Here is a 14,150-nt window from a genome sequence, read left to right as displayed (position 1 = left end):
CTGAGCACCAAGGCTTGATTCCTACATCTGCTGGGAGGAATGTGAACATACATCTCCTCGCCCAGATCACAACCATAGCCACCAAAACACACGCTACAGCGCAGCATTCCCGCCTCTGGACTGCAACGTTCTGTATTCATCCAGAGAACAGAAGAACATCAACACTATAAACTGCAAATATTTTTTTCCTAAAAATGTACAATAGCACAGTGGTTAAGCACAATCCACTAGGAAATGGATAATGGAAATTCAAATCACAGAGGCAAACAAAAGGGCTGAATGCTGCTCTACCTCAGCCTTGACAGACTGTTTTCCCTTGACTGAGTTTGACCTGAATTTTCACTTACGAAGGCAAAGTAAACAGAAACCCAAATCTAACTCTATTCTATCATTGTTGTCATCTTACAAGTAGGATGAAGAGTTTAAGAAATATGTACCCAAGACTCCTAATCCAAATAGTAGTAATAAGAAAACCCTAAAAATGTTTGCTCCTGACTTTAACTTCTCAGTGTGTTTAGTGAGCACATTAGGTTAGAAAATAAGGTTTAAGTTATTCAGGATTTCAGTGGCTAGTTATGGGCACTCATTTAATTAAACTACAGTTCTATGTTTAACCTTATAAAAAAAAAAAAAAGGCAAGTGCCTTTGTCTCACTATTCAGTAGATCTTTGCAACTGTGACAAGACAAAAAATGAAAAAGAGCAGAAGTTCTAGCACATTCATTTCTTGCAACTTTTTCAGAGAATTTTCTTCTAATGGATAGAAGTGCTTATGTTTAAGTTTGTAACTGGATATGAGATTTAACGCAAAACTAATACTTTTTTCTGAAATGGAATGAAATCTGAATTTTATCTGAACAGTATAAAAGAAAAAATCTAGCTTGTTAAAAGTCTTTAAAAGCTTCAAATCAGATCCATAAAATCATTCTATTTTGATGTTATTGCTTTTATTTTCACAAATATAAAGTTTCTGCACCAAAATTGTTTCTAAGCAGAAATGAACCGGCCTCAAGGTCTATTGATGTTCTGCTGTCCAATTATCTTCATTTCAAGTGCTTCCAAAAAGGTCTGTCCCTCCCTTTCCACTCCCTTTATCCCTTTTCCTTCCATTTGGACAGATGTAGAACCTCCAAACTGAAAAAATATTTCCTCAAAAACATTTTCCAGCTCTTTCCCTGATACGGCACACCCAACCTTCCACACACTTGCGCTCCTCCCCAAGTAATTCCCATTTACAGCTTTCACCTTTAAAATTGGTAAGGTTTTTTTCTTTACATCTTCAAGGATGGTACAGACACACAGATCTTCGTAGGCACAATTATTTAAATTAAAAATAATATTTTCTTTATAATGCAAAGGATTCTTCAGCTCCTACCTGAGGGCTTACTGTAAAGCCACAAGACCCTTTTTGCAGGGTTCAATGGCCTCGCTTCAGCATCAGTGAAAAACTGGAAGGATCAGGCACGTTCCCTGCCACTGTGACCAGTTTCAGAAAAGAAAGGACACCCCACCTGCCATTCCCATCAACCGCCAACTTGTTAGACAAGCAGCCAAAATGACGAGGGGACTGGAGCATCCCCCTGCTGGGGAAAGGCTGAGGGAGCTGGGTCCTTCGGCCCGGAGCAGAGGAGGCTGAGAGGGGATCTCATCGATGGCTGCAAACCCCTTAAGGGCGGCCGTCCAGGGGACGGGGCCAGGCTCTTTCCAGGGGTGCCCAGCGACAGGACAAGGGGCGACGGGCACAAACTGCAACACAGCAACTTCCCCCTGAACAGGAGGAAAAACGTCCTTACCTGGAGTGTGCCGGAGCCCTGGCACAGGCTGCCCAGGGAGCCTGCGGGGTCTCCTTCTCCGGAGACATTGCAGACCCGCCTGGACGTGACCCTGTGCAGCCTGCTCCAGGGAACCTGCTCCGGCCGGGGGAAGGGCTGGCTGACCTCCAGAGGCCCTGCCAACCCCCACCTTCTGTGATTCTGTGAGCACCCTGACAGTAATCCAGCCTTTGTAAGAAGTGAACATGTTCCATCTTTTAGTCTTGAAAAACCAGCTCACACTCAACTCCACCGACATCCACTTTTTGTCCAGGGGCTGTTCTCTCACGCCGAGGAGCACAACCCAGGTGCCCTCTCCAGTGCGCTCGCTGCTGGGTGCCAGCCTCGCCGGCTGCTCCACAGCCCTGAGGTTAGACACCAGTAAATTAAATAACCCTGATAATAGATCAGGCATCTTTGCCATTGCATTATAAATTAGGGGGCAAGGTGTGCATATGGCTCCTCTCCTCACGCAGCCTTCAACCCATCAGGGTGGTTAGTTGCCTGCTCCCATTATCCACCTCTTTCCTGCAAGAGTCGGGCAGACGTGGTGGAGGCAAAGCCCTGGCAGACCAGCAGCTCATAGCCAGCAATTAAAGCACATCTCGGGATGTTCCCCTGTCTCCCCTCAGTTTTCCAGAAATTTAATTAGTATCTCTCATTGGTACTTACTCAACGGTGTTAGTCAAAATAGGAAACCTTGGCCAGGGAAAGGGAAAAGCAGAAATAAGGCACTTCTTTCCAGTTTTACAGCAGACGCTTGGCTGCCTGCCAATCCCCGCTACAGGGTTATGCAAATGCATTTACTCTTCCTTATCAGTAGCCAAAGTATCATCGCTCTTGTAAAGCGACTTCTGCAAGATAGGGTCCGTTCTTCAGAAGAATGGCAGCAAATACGCTGCACAGCAAAACTAGGAGGACATTACCAGGGGATGCCTGAAGGGAGTCATTGTCAGGGGTATTCAATATCAGTGACACTCCAGCCCTGCAATTAAATACAGATTGGGTTTGAGGCTTGGATTTCAGGTCCAAGAGGAGAAAGGAAAAGTGTGTGACACTCTGGACAACATAACATGACATGACCTTCTGTCCTCTATACAATCAATGGGGTTTCCTCTTGTATTTGGAGGAAGAGTAAGGGATGGGTCAGGCTCAGCTCTCTACAGTAAATCTGAGACAGAGCCTCAGCAGAAAAAGTCTGCCAGGAGGCACCCATTGGAGCTGTACACTCCCAAAAGGGGGGCTAGATTGGCAAAAAAACCAAACAAACCAGAAAGGAGCAAGGAAGAAGACAGCTTGATCAGGGGCAGAGTCACTAAAGCTAAAGCTACCGGGACGCTCTGCGCTGTCATCCAGAAATTCCATGTATAACTCAGACAGCAGCACAACAAAGAGCAAACATGTCTAGAAACTGTCTTCCATTCCCTGTTCTTACAGCAAATGCAGGAGTGAGTGAGAGGGCAAAGCGAGTGACATTTTAACAAAATCAGGATCCCCTTCGCAGAGCCTCTGATAAGGAATGAGATACAAGAGGCAGAAGAATAGCTAACAAGCGTTAGCAGACATAAACCTGCTGCTGGTTGCACGGCGGCATAAATCACAAGTGACTCCATTAACGTCAAGCAGCTACATGAGCATAAAATCTGTATATTTAGAATCAGCATATATTTTGAGAGAAGTAATAAAGTCAAGATGTTAGAAACTGTTGGAGCAACTCACAAAGTTTGACTTTTTTCCAACCCATAAAAGAATTCTGTACTTTGCTATAGGTGTAATAGGAGGGGGTAAGAAAAAGGCAAGAATGTATATTTTCACCTCGATATGTGTGCAAAACCACTGCAGACATTAACAGAGATAGAGAATTGGATGTAAAATAACCCTTTGTCTCCTCCATTTGAGTTTGTGCAGGTGCCAGGAGCTATAGATGACTGAGAAACAGATTGACTTCTGCAAAAATTCAGAAGCAGGATGAAAACCAGAACACGAGAAGTTCTCCAGAAAACTTGACTTTCTCAGAACTCAGTCAGTTTCTCAGTCATCTATAGCTGCTGGCACCTGCTCAAATGCAACCAGAAGTCAAATGGCAGAGCTTAGATAGCTTGAATTTACGTGTGAGAAACTGAAAGAATGAATCTTTCCATTATTTGCTGCACATTACTGTAACCTTCACGTTTGAATTACACCAAAGCAACCTACATAGACTAAGAAAACCTGTCAGATAAAACACGTGAGGACAGCAACCAACAACCACCACCAAGGACAGTCATGCAAGTCACCAATCTTGTATTGGCACCTAAGAGTTACACCCAGACTGGAAGGCTCCTCAATAAGCAGGATGATAATCACAGATTTTACTCACTGGTCCACCTTTCCGAGAAATACCTCCTAGTAAACTCACAAGGCCAAACTTTTCACACTTATTTTATCCATTGTTGATTTTTAAGAATGAAGGTGTTTAAGCTGGTGCAATTTTAGCCTTTTCTGCCAAATATATGCAGTACACGACTGAGAACGGAATCTCCCTCTCCCACAGCCAGGGCCCAGCAACAGTACAAAGTGATGGATATTTCCATTTCCTCGATGTTTCCTCAAAACAACAAAAAAAGCCAGAAGAGAATTATTAAAAAATATAAACCGAATTAAACAGCCACAAATCGTAGAAGAATGCAAAATATTCAGCATACGCTAGCTTTACAAGAAGGGAATTAAATCAAAAAAAAAAAAAAAAAAAAAAAAGAGACCATAAAGAAAACATACAGAAATTTGCATTTAAAACTCAAGAAGGGGAGCACATTTGCTGTGGTGCTGTCACACAGAGCAAGGACTCCATCAAACAAATCCACGGGGGATGAAATAAAAGACAAAGCATCCTTACCTCAGCGCTGCGGTTTTTCCATCGCTCCTTACACACCTGACCTGCCTGGTTTGGTACCCGATCTCCACCTGCCCGGCTCGCTGCTGGGGTTTATAGCCTTGAAGTCCAGACGTGCTTTGCTCTCCAGAGTCCGAACCCAAATCCGGCATAGTCTGCCCTGCCAGGTTGACTTCTTTGGGATAGGGCAGCCGGCATTCACCCCAAGACCCCACTCGGAGGCTGTAGGCGTGCTCCTCCTCCCCAGGACAGGTGGGAGTGCCACAGGCTCTGGCTTCGGTCAGGTTCGGGCACGGGGCACCCCCGTAGAGCGGAGGAGCGATGACCGCCCGAGTCCGGTGCTGCAAGCGCCTAGTGCAGCCCGTGCCGCACTCAGACCAGCCGGAGAACTCGGACACGACGCAGTCCCGCGGGCAGGGCACCAGGCAGGCTTGCTCAGCGGCTGGCTGCGGCGTGAAATGTTCACATATTTCGTTGGCGACAACAGTTCTGTTCAGCTTCTGGAGGCAGCGGACAGTGCGGCGCTGCAGCCCGTGCTGTGCAGTGACACAAGCCCCACTTCCCACCTCACCGCCAGCAAAGGAGGCCAGCCCACACCTGTCCCATCCTGAAACCTCCCACTCGAACAGCTCCAGGTGCCAGTCGCAGACTTTAAAGCACCTCTTCTGGCTTTCGGGTTTGCCCTTCTGGTCGCAGTTCGCGTGGTACGTCGTCCAGCCCTCCGCGTGGGTGCACCAGACGGCCCGACTCCGCACGCCCCCTGAGCCACAGTCACCTACACACCGGCCCCAGTGACCTGCAAAAGAGGGGGTGTTGAGAAATGCCACGGATCTGTCCCGCTGCTCAGTAGCATCCAAACCATACCCTGCCATGTATTCAGAAGGAAAGAACCACCAGCTGGTCCCTAAAATTGGTTAAATGCTCCCCAAAGGCTGCAAATCATTTCTCCTCCCAGTGTAGTCGCATTATTAGATCACCCAGAGAAACTGGTGGGGCAGGGGAAAAAAAATGCCCCGCGACTTCTCACGTTAAAGGCAGGCCAGGCAGTAAAACGCATTTTCTGCAGCAGTAAAATGCATCCCAAAGCCTGAGGAAATATGAATATTTAATTTCACTTGTACAAATGAATACAAAAATGGTCATAAAGAAACAATAATCTAATAGGAAAAGAAAGACAAGTTAGATAAGAAGAATACAGTCTTAACAGAGCAATTAGTCAACGGAATAAATGCACTGGGAAGCAACTGAACCATCATCCAGTGATAAAACGGTGAGGGTAAATACTATGAAAATAAGAGCATACTCTTAATAGCAGTTTGAAATGGAGGAAGTGACTTGTAACGACAGTGTATGTAGTGCAGGATAGGTCCCACAGGTGCTGCTCAGTGAGCACAGCCCCGATAGCAGAAAAGGCACCTCACGTGTGTCGACTTCTGAATTACCCTGGGACATACATCGAGCAAGTCGTTTCCATTTGCAGCACATGGCACTGTAAGACGTGGTAAAGCTAGCCCATTTGGGAAGAGAAATTAAAGCCAAATTAAACCCAGCGACATAATTTTTCATTCTGGAGCACATGAACGTACATATGTAATCACATGAATCTTATTTGAGGATTTACAAGTGAACGCAATCAGACAAGGCTAAACAGAAAGATTTTTCTGTAACAATATTAATTGACAAATATCCACCAAGTCAAAAAAATAATCTGAGGGCGATAATGTACAAAATTGCTTGCGAACTGAAGAAAGGTAGAGAAAAGCACTCCACCAATTTTTAACATATTAAAGCAATTTTGCTGATCATGTCTCAAGAGGGTCTCATCCTGTTCCTCAGTTTAAAAACTTGCCACTACCTCGTAATAGAGCCATTTTGCTCAGTACAAACACAGCATATGTATTCCTTGCTTGAAAATACACAGCAGCTACCCTGTTTTTTGTATTTTTTCAAGGCAGAAAATGAACTTGCAATAGGTTGATTTATATTAAGAAATGCTACTCCAGTCAAGTTTTTTAAAATTGATTTTAAAACTACCAGAATCAGTTACATGCTTACACAACAAAACCAAACACACACATAAACCCCCAAAACAATTCATAATGGCTGCAATTATAATACCAGGTGTTTCATTCAGCTGGTGGCAGGTTTGCTGGTAATCCTATTGTTCTTTCTTCAGGAATAGAGAGGAATTAATCCTCCAGAGCCAGGGGCCTGACGGCATGGAATAGAAAAAATAAAAATAAATAAAGGAATAGAGATTCCTGTTTGTTTTTCATTGTTGATAAAGGAGGACAAGTAAATAGGAATTGGGTATAGCCCAGCTTCTCCTCCCACACATCCTGAACTCTTGCCACATCCCTTCCACGGACGCTTCTCCTCCCTGGCCCTCCAGGTCAGGGCTGCAACCCCACCAGCAGGCTGGCACCTTCTCCCGTGGCGGACAGGCGGGGGTCAAGAGGGGTTTCACAGTCATCAGGGTTCAGAGATGACTCCAGCTTCTGTTGAATCCTTCAGGCTATGCAAAAAATCTTGGTCCCTTTTATGCCTCTGCTTCACACCAAATGGTATCAGGGCAAGGTAAGAACTTGGTCATGACACGTTAACTTGAATGGGAAAAGGCAGCATCAAACTGTACCATGCTCTACAAGCTGTACTACATTCACAACAGGCTTTTGACAGAATCCGCCGTCCTTAAAACCCAATATTCCAAAACATGAACCTTAAAATATGGTTTTGAAATTCAGGTACGTGAAGTGGTCCGTTGACAATTTAAATATTCATCCTTGATACTGCACCTTTATATCTAAAAGAATATTTTTATACAAATGCCAACAAGCATCAAAATCAGACATTGGATTATGTAGATACTGTCACCTTCCTAAAAATCATAGTAAAAATTCAAACCTCAAGTGCTAGGTGGCTTTTTATTAACAGAGGAGAGTAACTACCACAAAGACTAAGCATCACAATGTAATTGTATCATAAGCTAATTTCAGCATTTATTGCTCTGATGCAGTTCAGCAAAGGCAGTTTAATTTTTTGAGATGTGGAATTTCAGTACAGGAAAAGTTTGGTTTTCACCAGTTTGTTCTTAAAGCAAAAATTCAAGAGTAATATTGTTTCACTCCAGCACTGAGCATAACAGTGTTTTACCCATCCATAGGACCATGAAACACATTACACCAATTAAGGACTTCCCAATATTCTTTTAGGATAGCAAATAGCACTAAAAATAGCATTAAAACTCACCATGGAGTAACACAAAGTAGTTGTAGCAGAGGACTGGCCAAATTACACTCACCAAATCTACCACTGCTTTTTTACTATTGCACAAAACTCATCTTGTTAGTACTTTTTATACATTTCTGGGTGTTGCTCATAAACTATGCCAAGTAATAGCTACAGATTTACTAATCCTTTACGTTACCAGGATAGAAAGAGACACAGCAGAAACCAGAAGTGGCCATTATTTAATGTCAGGTGTGAATTTAGAATGAAAAATTACCAAAAAAAAAAAGTAAGCTAGGACTCGTACATAAGTAATTACACTATCGTTACACACATCATAATTTGCAATTATTCTCTGGCAAACATGCTAAAAACATAGCCTGCTGTTGGCATACCAAAAAAAAAAAAAAAAAAAGCATGAAAAATAAGGTTAAAAATCAGATGTAAACCCCATTACACTATAGATTTTTTTCACTTCCTGATGATCTCTTCAGGACACAGCAGTAAACTTACCCACAATGTTTCATTGCTTAGCTAAATATCCTGTTCGGTGGCTTACACGAGGAGAAGGATGTAAATACTTCCTAGTCAATAGTCTGCTTTGTAATTAGAATTTAATTAATTATTTTTAGACGAGTCATGCTAAATTTACACTTTCCTTAAAATAAATCCGTGTCAGTTAAAAGAAACATCTCAGCACAAGGTGAATGCTTAACTACATTTTATTAAAAGCCCACTGGAATTTAAGCATCAAAAGCCTGAACTTCAGAAAGATGCTTTACAAGATGCTCCCAGTCTAGAATGAGAGGCCACTGGTAACTAATGCAGAAGACTGAATAAAATGTAATATATTTCACAGTGATCTCTCTACAGAAAGTAAAAAAGATGAAGATAAAGGATAGATATTGTCCATCTCCTAACCATCGTCACTTGATCAGGTACTGGGGAAATGTTTGATTTCAACACAGCAGGACACAGGTGGGAGAAGGAGGCGACTGTGGACATACGTTGAAACGAGGAAGCTCCCAGACAGATGGAAGGGGAAACCTCATCAAGATGAGGGTATTGGAAGAGGCTGCCCCAAGGGACAGAAGAATCTCATCCTTGAAAGTTTTCAAGACCTCACTGAAAAAAGCCCTGTGCAACCTGGTGTGAACTCAGTGCTGAACCTGCTCCGAGCAGCAGGTTCAACCAGATGACCTTCCATGGTCCCTTCTCTGGGTTACTCTATGAAGGAACATCTAATAAAGCAAGGTTTTGTTCGCTAGGATATCAAAACCAGCTTTTTGCTTAAAGATACTGCTGAGATCTCCATGCAACATGCAACAGGACAAACGAATCCATTAGTCAACCAAACCAGAGAAAATCAATCAAATCACTATTTCCAAAAATGAGAAGTCAGGCAAAACTTGCTTGACTTGTACAAAAATCATAAGGGATAGTGGTACGTCTTTGTTTATGGAAAACTGTAAACAAAGACATCCTACTGTCTCTTTACAAGAGATCTATAACACTACAAGTAATAATGGCATGAAAGGGACTAATAAATCAAGACAATCTAATAAATAAAAACTACACATTGTTGAGTTTGCCATCTTTCATCGGCCAGAAAGAGTACCATGTTATCACCCCATACAGCTTCTCTCATCCCGTTAAAAGCACGCAATAACACAGCCATTGTAGTTTATTTGGTGTCATGTGCACCCGTTTGCTTTTCCTGCCTGCAAGACATACCTACAACTGTGCAATAATTATGTCTGACAGGATACAGTGACATCTGCTCTTGGACACACAGGTCACACAAGCATAAGGCAAGCAAGTTATTCAGACAATAATTACATATTACCGACAAAATGGAACACCACTAAACATCAAACCTAAAATAGGAATCCCAGTAAGAGCTGCTTAATAAGTGTGTTATTGCTTAATAAGGATTGCTGCAATAATTATGCTCTGTTTAATGTGACATTTAGCTTAATTGCAACCATTTCACCATCTGAGAATTCTTTCAACAATAAGCATCTTCCACAATTAGTCTGTCCCTGTAGCTATGTACTAATTTGCAAACTTAGGACAAGATCAGCAATCAGTTAAATAGAGTATTGTGTTAGTAATTTATTTCAAACAGGTAATAGATATGCTCCAAGTCATATCTGATACACAAAACAGTGCAGGAACACAAAAAAATAACGTACAATCACTGGAATAGTCCTCCTATTTTCTACACTTTTTTATTTTGTCTTTCAGTTTAAGTATCAAATTTAGGAGCAACTGTTCTAGACCTTAACAATTTGTTTTTAAACAGAATCTCCTAATTCTTAGAAAAAAGATCCCCAAATGTCATAAAACAGACATATAACTTCACTAACGCCTTGCTGTCTACCAGACGTCATTGTAACTCCAGAAGATCACCGCAATGTCCACTTTAATTGAATACTTCTGCTTGAAATGTCATATAACCACTCCGGGTGTCATTCCAGCACCCTTCCATCAGAGTGTGTTTATAGGAAATGGAAAGCTCCAACTCACTCTGCGATTTCTGAGGACAGAGAAAAACTGACTCAGACAACACGAGCTTTATTCCTAACAGTATTACAACCAATTAAACTTAAATATTAGTAACAGCAGCAAAAAATTAGTCCATTCAATTAGTTATTTTAGGAGAAGTTTTTAGGAGATTTACATAGTTTTTATGTAATTTTATGAGAATTATCTATTTTTTTAATGAGGCTTGGACATGTATTTCTTTATTATGAGAATACAAACAACCACACATTTTCTCAACGTTATTTGTTTTTTCTTGCACAATGCAAAGACATTCAATATTATGCCAAGAAAAGTATTTCTAATGATTCGGACAACAATCTTACTATGGTGATGAAATTTGTACCATTTGCAAGCCATGCTCTCTCCATGTCAGTGTACTCAGTCCAGTCACATCTTTTCTTGCAAGACTAAGACTAAAATCTTAAGGACCTGCTCCATCCAGACTCTAGGATACCAGATCTGATAGATTTAGGTGTTTTACATTACAAGGTAATATTAGTATGTTATAGTTCATGTAATGCCCACTCCCCTGCTTTCAGGAAGAGCCCTCCTGTACACTTGCCCTGCATCTACTGCCACGTCTCAGCCAAAACACAGCTTTTCTTCCCTGCCCATACTTCACTGTCTCAGTTATTTTGCCATTTATTATTAACAGCAATTCAGTAAAACACTTTCTACCATAATCCATTTGAAAGATGCTATACAAAATAAAAGACTACTGTACGATTTGCAATGTGTCATACAGGGCATAGAAAATTCCTCTGATTCCTGGGATTAATTTTAAATACCTGCAGCACTTTTTTAAGCTTTCACGATCTACACAAATGAGTAATTCAGCAGCTTAGTTATTCATCTTATTTTAGATCTGAATAAAGGTGAAGTTTAGTGACTTATAGCCATGCAGCAGTTTGTTCCAATTTTACATTTCAGGTTTTTCCCTTATTATCCACATGTGGTAACAGTCGAGACATACTCCAGCAAGAAAGGCATTTTGCAGCAAAATGTAATGAACACTGCTGTTTATGAAAAGTCAGTGATTTACTAACCCCTCGGCACCTGAAGGCAGGACTTCTCAATATTAAGCACTAATGTAAACTACATTAGCCGAGCTACTCAATCATGTGCCCACACCCCAGACATGGCCCAGGGAAGAAAATTCTTTTCTTTCAACTCTCAGTTAAAAATTAAAAATAAAAAGGGCGCCAACCAATACATTCCAAAACATTTCTGTAATACTCATCTGACACATTTTGAGGGTTCATGAGAACAGATTTCTTGCCTTGATAACAGCTGACATTAGGAGATGAGGCCATGATGCATATAAATTCATGTATACTATAAAAACAAGAAGTTTAAATAGATGTTAGCAGCAGATTACAACTATGAGTAGTTTACTGCATATGAGATTAAAAACATCTCGCTACTGGATTATAGATAGTTATAATCAAACCCTGACCTTTTTAAAATTCCAGACATCTATGTAACCAATTCCTTTTAAAATGTAACAGCCTTTATAAGGTGTTTGTAAATGCAGCCTTAATAGAAAAAACAGCTGATAAACATTTCTTCAGTCACTCCACCTAGACTTTGGGGCTTGTATTCCCCCATGGGAACTGCTATTTCCATGTCAAAAACACCCAGAATCGATACAAGCCCGGCTGCGCTGCATCTCCTGGAACACACGCTGCCTGGTGCAGCAGGGGGGAACCAGGGGAATGAATACACGGGCGCTGCTGGACAACCCAACAACACCTTCTGATCCCCAGCCTCCTCTCTCATTACACTGAAATCATCTCTCCAGCCCACAGGAAGGCTCAGATCCCTTCAAGCACAATGAAGCATGAAGTCGAGGAGGTCTATCCTGATATTTGCAGGGAAGCAGAAGGGAGCTTGGTGTTTTTGTGATCGTGCTTGTATCTGCGTTGTGTACCTGCCTGTAGGAGCTGGGCGTTCAGAAGGCACTCCAGCTCTACAGAGGTCCTTACGTTACTGGTTCAACACCAGCAAGCATTGCACAAGGCTTTTCCTGCTCTTCCATACATTGGCGTCCCCTCACCGCCCTTCACCGAGGCACTTCTCCAGCAGGCAAAGCCCAGGTTCCACTGCAGGCCCACCTCCCTGTCGACAGCCTACCAACACGTGGGATCGCTCCAGAAGCAACCCAGCCAGCTCTGGAAGGGACCGCCTCATCCACATCTCCGCAACCAAAGCCTTGCCAAACAACAGACGGAGCAACACGAACAGTCTCCCAAAGAAACCCCACCAGGAAACGCACAGGCTGACACAGGGCCTCGGTGGGACAGCTGGGGGAAGCACTGGCAGCACTTCCAACGTCTGCTTGGTATTCCAGCTCCAGGAGACAAGGAGAATTCTTACATTAGTTCTGCAATAATTTATTACCTGGCCAACACCAGGCACTGCCACCCCTTCTTGTGACAACTGCGGTTTCTAATTTTCTTACTCTTTCATGAAGCTTAAATTATGTTCACTGAAATAGCAGCAATGTTCTGTTTTTCAAAACTTTAAAAAAAAATCTGGTTTTTTCCACAAAAAAAAATTGTTTTCCTGAAAAGGCTGTGACACAACACAGCCATCTGCACACCTGCACAACTATATGAAGTATCAGAACTTACTTCACACACACATAAAATCACAAAAATGCACGCACCCCTCTCCAGACATCATTTGAAGGGAGAAGTACATTTTTTCTGCTCAGCTGCATGCTATTCCCAACTTACATATTTTAGAACCCCCTACAGCACAGAAGCCAGCATAGCTTTGCAGATGCTGCAACAATCAATACACCACGTTAAAGGCACTGAAATCCAGATTTGCACACCAAGGGACTACCAAGTCTGACTGGGGTTAAACGGCGGAATTGCACCCCTCAGCCTCCCACAGAGCTGATGTATGCAGACCTGCCCATGTACAATGATGTCTACTGAAAAGGCAGATAAGAGAATAAAATAAAACGAATATATATATAGAGAGAGAGAGACACCACGTACTTATACAGAAATACCTTCTCAACTGTGTGGGCCAGACAGTCATTATCCTTAATAAGCATTATAGAAGAACGATACAATGGGCAGGATTTCCCATGGTGCCCAAACGGCTACTAATGAGTATTTCTGCACAGATTGAGAAAACCAATGATAACAATTCCCTAGCAACAGACAGCATAATTAATTTATGTGAAAAGTACTACTTTAAAATATGTACACAATCGGTTTATAAAAAACTTGACAAAGGTTATTGTAGAACTCTACAAACTGCTTTTACTGGGCATTTTCTCTTTCCTTTTTTATTTATTTATTTATTATAACATCCATACATAGTAATCCACTTTTAATTATAATTCTATTTCCATTTACTCTAGACATTCTTGTTAAATGCTCCAAATTCTAGAGAAAAAGTATTTTGGAAAAGCACAATGCTCTGTAATACTTTGGAAATCGCTGTGCAGGAACAAACAATACGAGCAGCTATGCCAAAGTTTGGAATGATGAGTCTTCTCCAGCAGTAAATCAATCTGCTGTCTCGCAGACGCAGTGAGCACAGGCTGCTGACAGGAGGAACGGCTGAGCATTGAGCAGCTCTAATCAGTCTAAGAGGGCCAAAGAGCTTAAGTTCCCAGACAGTGTAAATCAGGATGAAGGGCTTGAAGATGCAAGTGGCTTTCACTTCAGGCAA

At 42.1% G+C, this 14,150-nt stretch overlaps 1 protein-coding gene across 1 annotated transcript in view; it reads right to left on the bottom strand.

Moving 5' to 3' along the window:
• The window catches only part of THSD7B (thrombospondin type 1 domain containing 7B), a 270,043-nt gene that overhangs the window by 208,871 nt on the left and 47,022 nt on the right, over nucleotides 1–14,150 (bottom strand). Inside the window, exon 3 of the mRNA XM_005433182.4 lies at nucleotides 4,686–5,478. Within this exon, the coding sequence (XP_005433239.2) occupies nucleotides 4,686–5,478 (793 nt within the window). The remainder of the gene's footprint in view (nucleotides 1–4,685; nucleotides 5,479–14,150) is intronic.

This window comes from Falco cherrug, chromosome 8 (genome assembly GCF_023634085.1).
Source record: "Falco cherrug isolate bFalChe1 chromosome 8, bFalChe1.pri, whole genome shotgun sequence".
Taxonomy (NCBI): domain Eukaryota; kingdom Metazoa; phylum Chordata; class Aves; order Falconiformes; family Falconidae; genus Falco; species Falco cherrug.
This window is presented reverse-complemented; position numbering and strand designations above follow the sequence as displayed.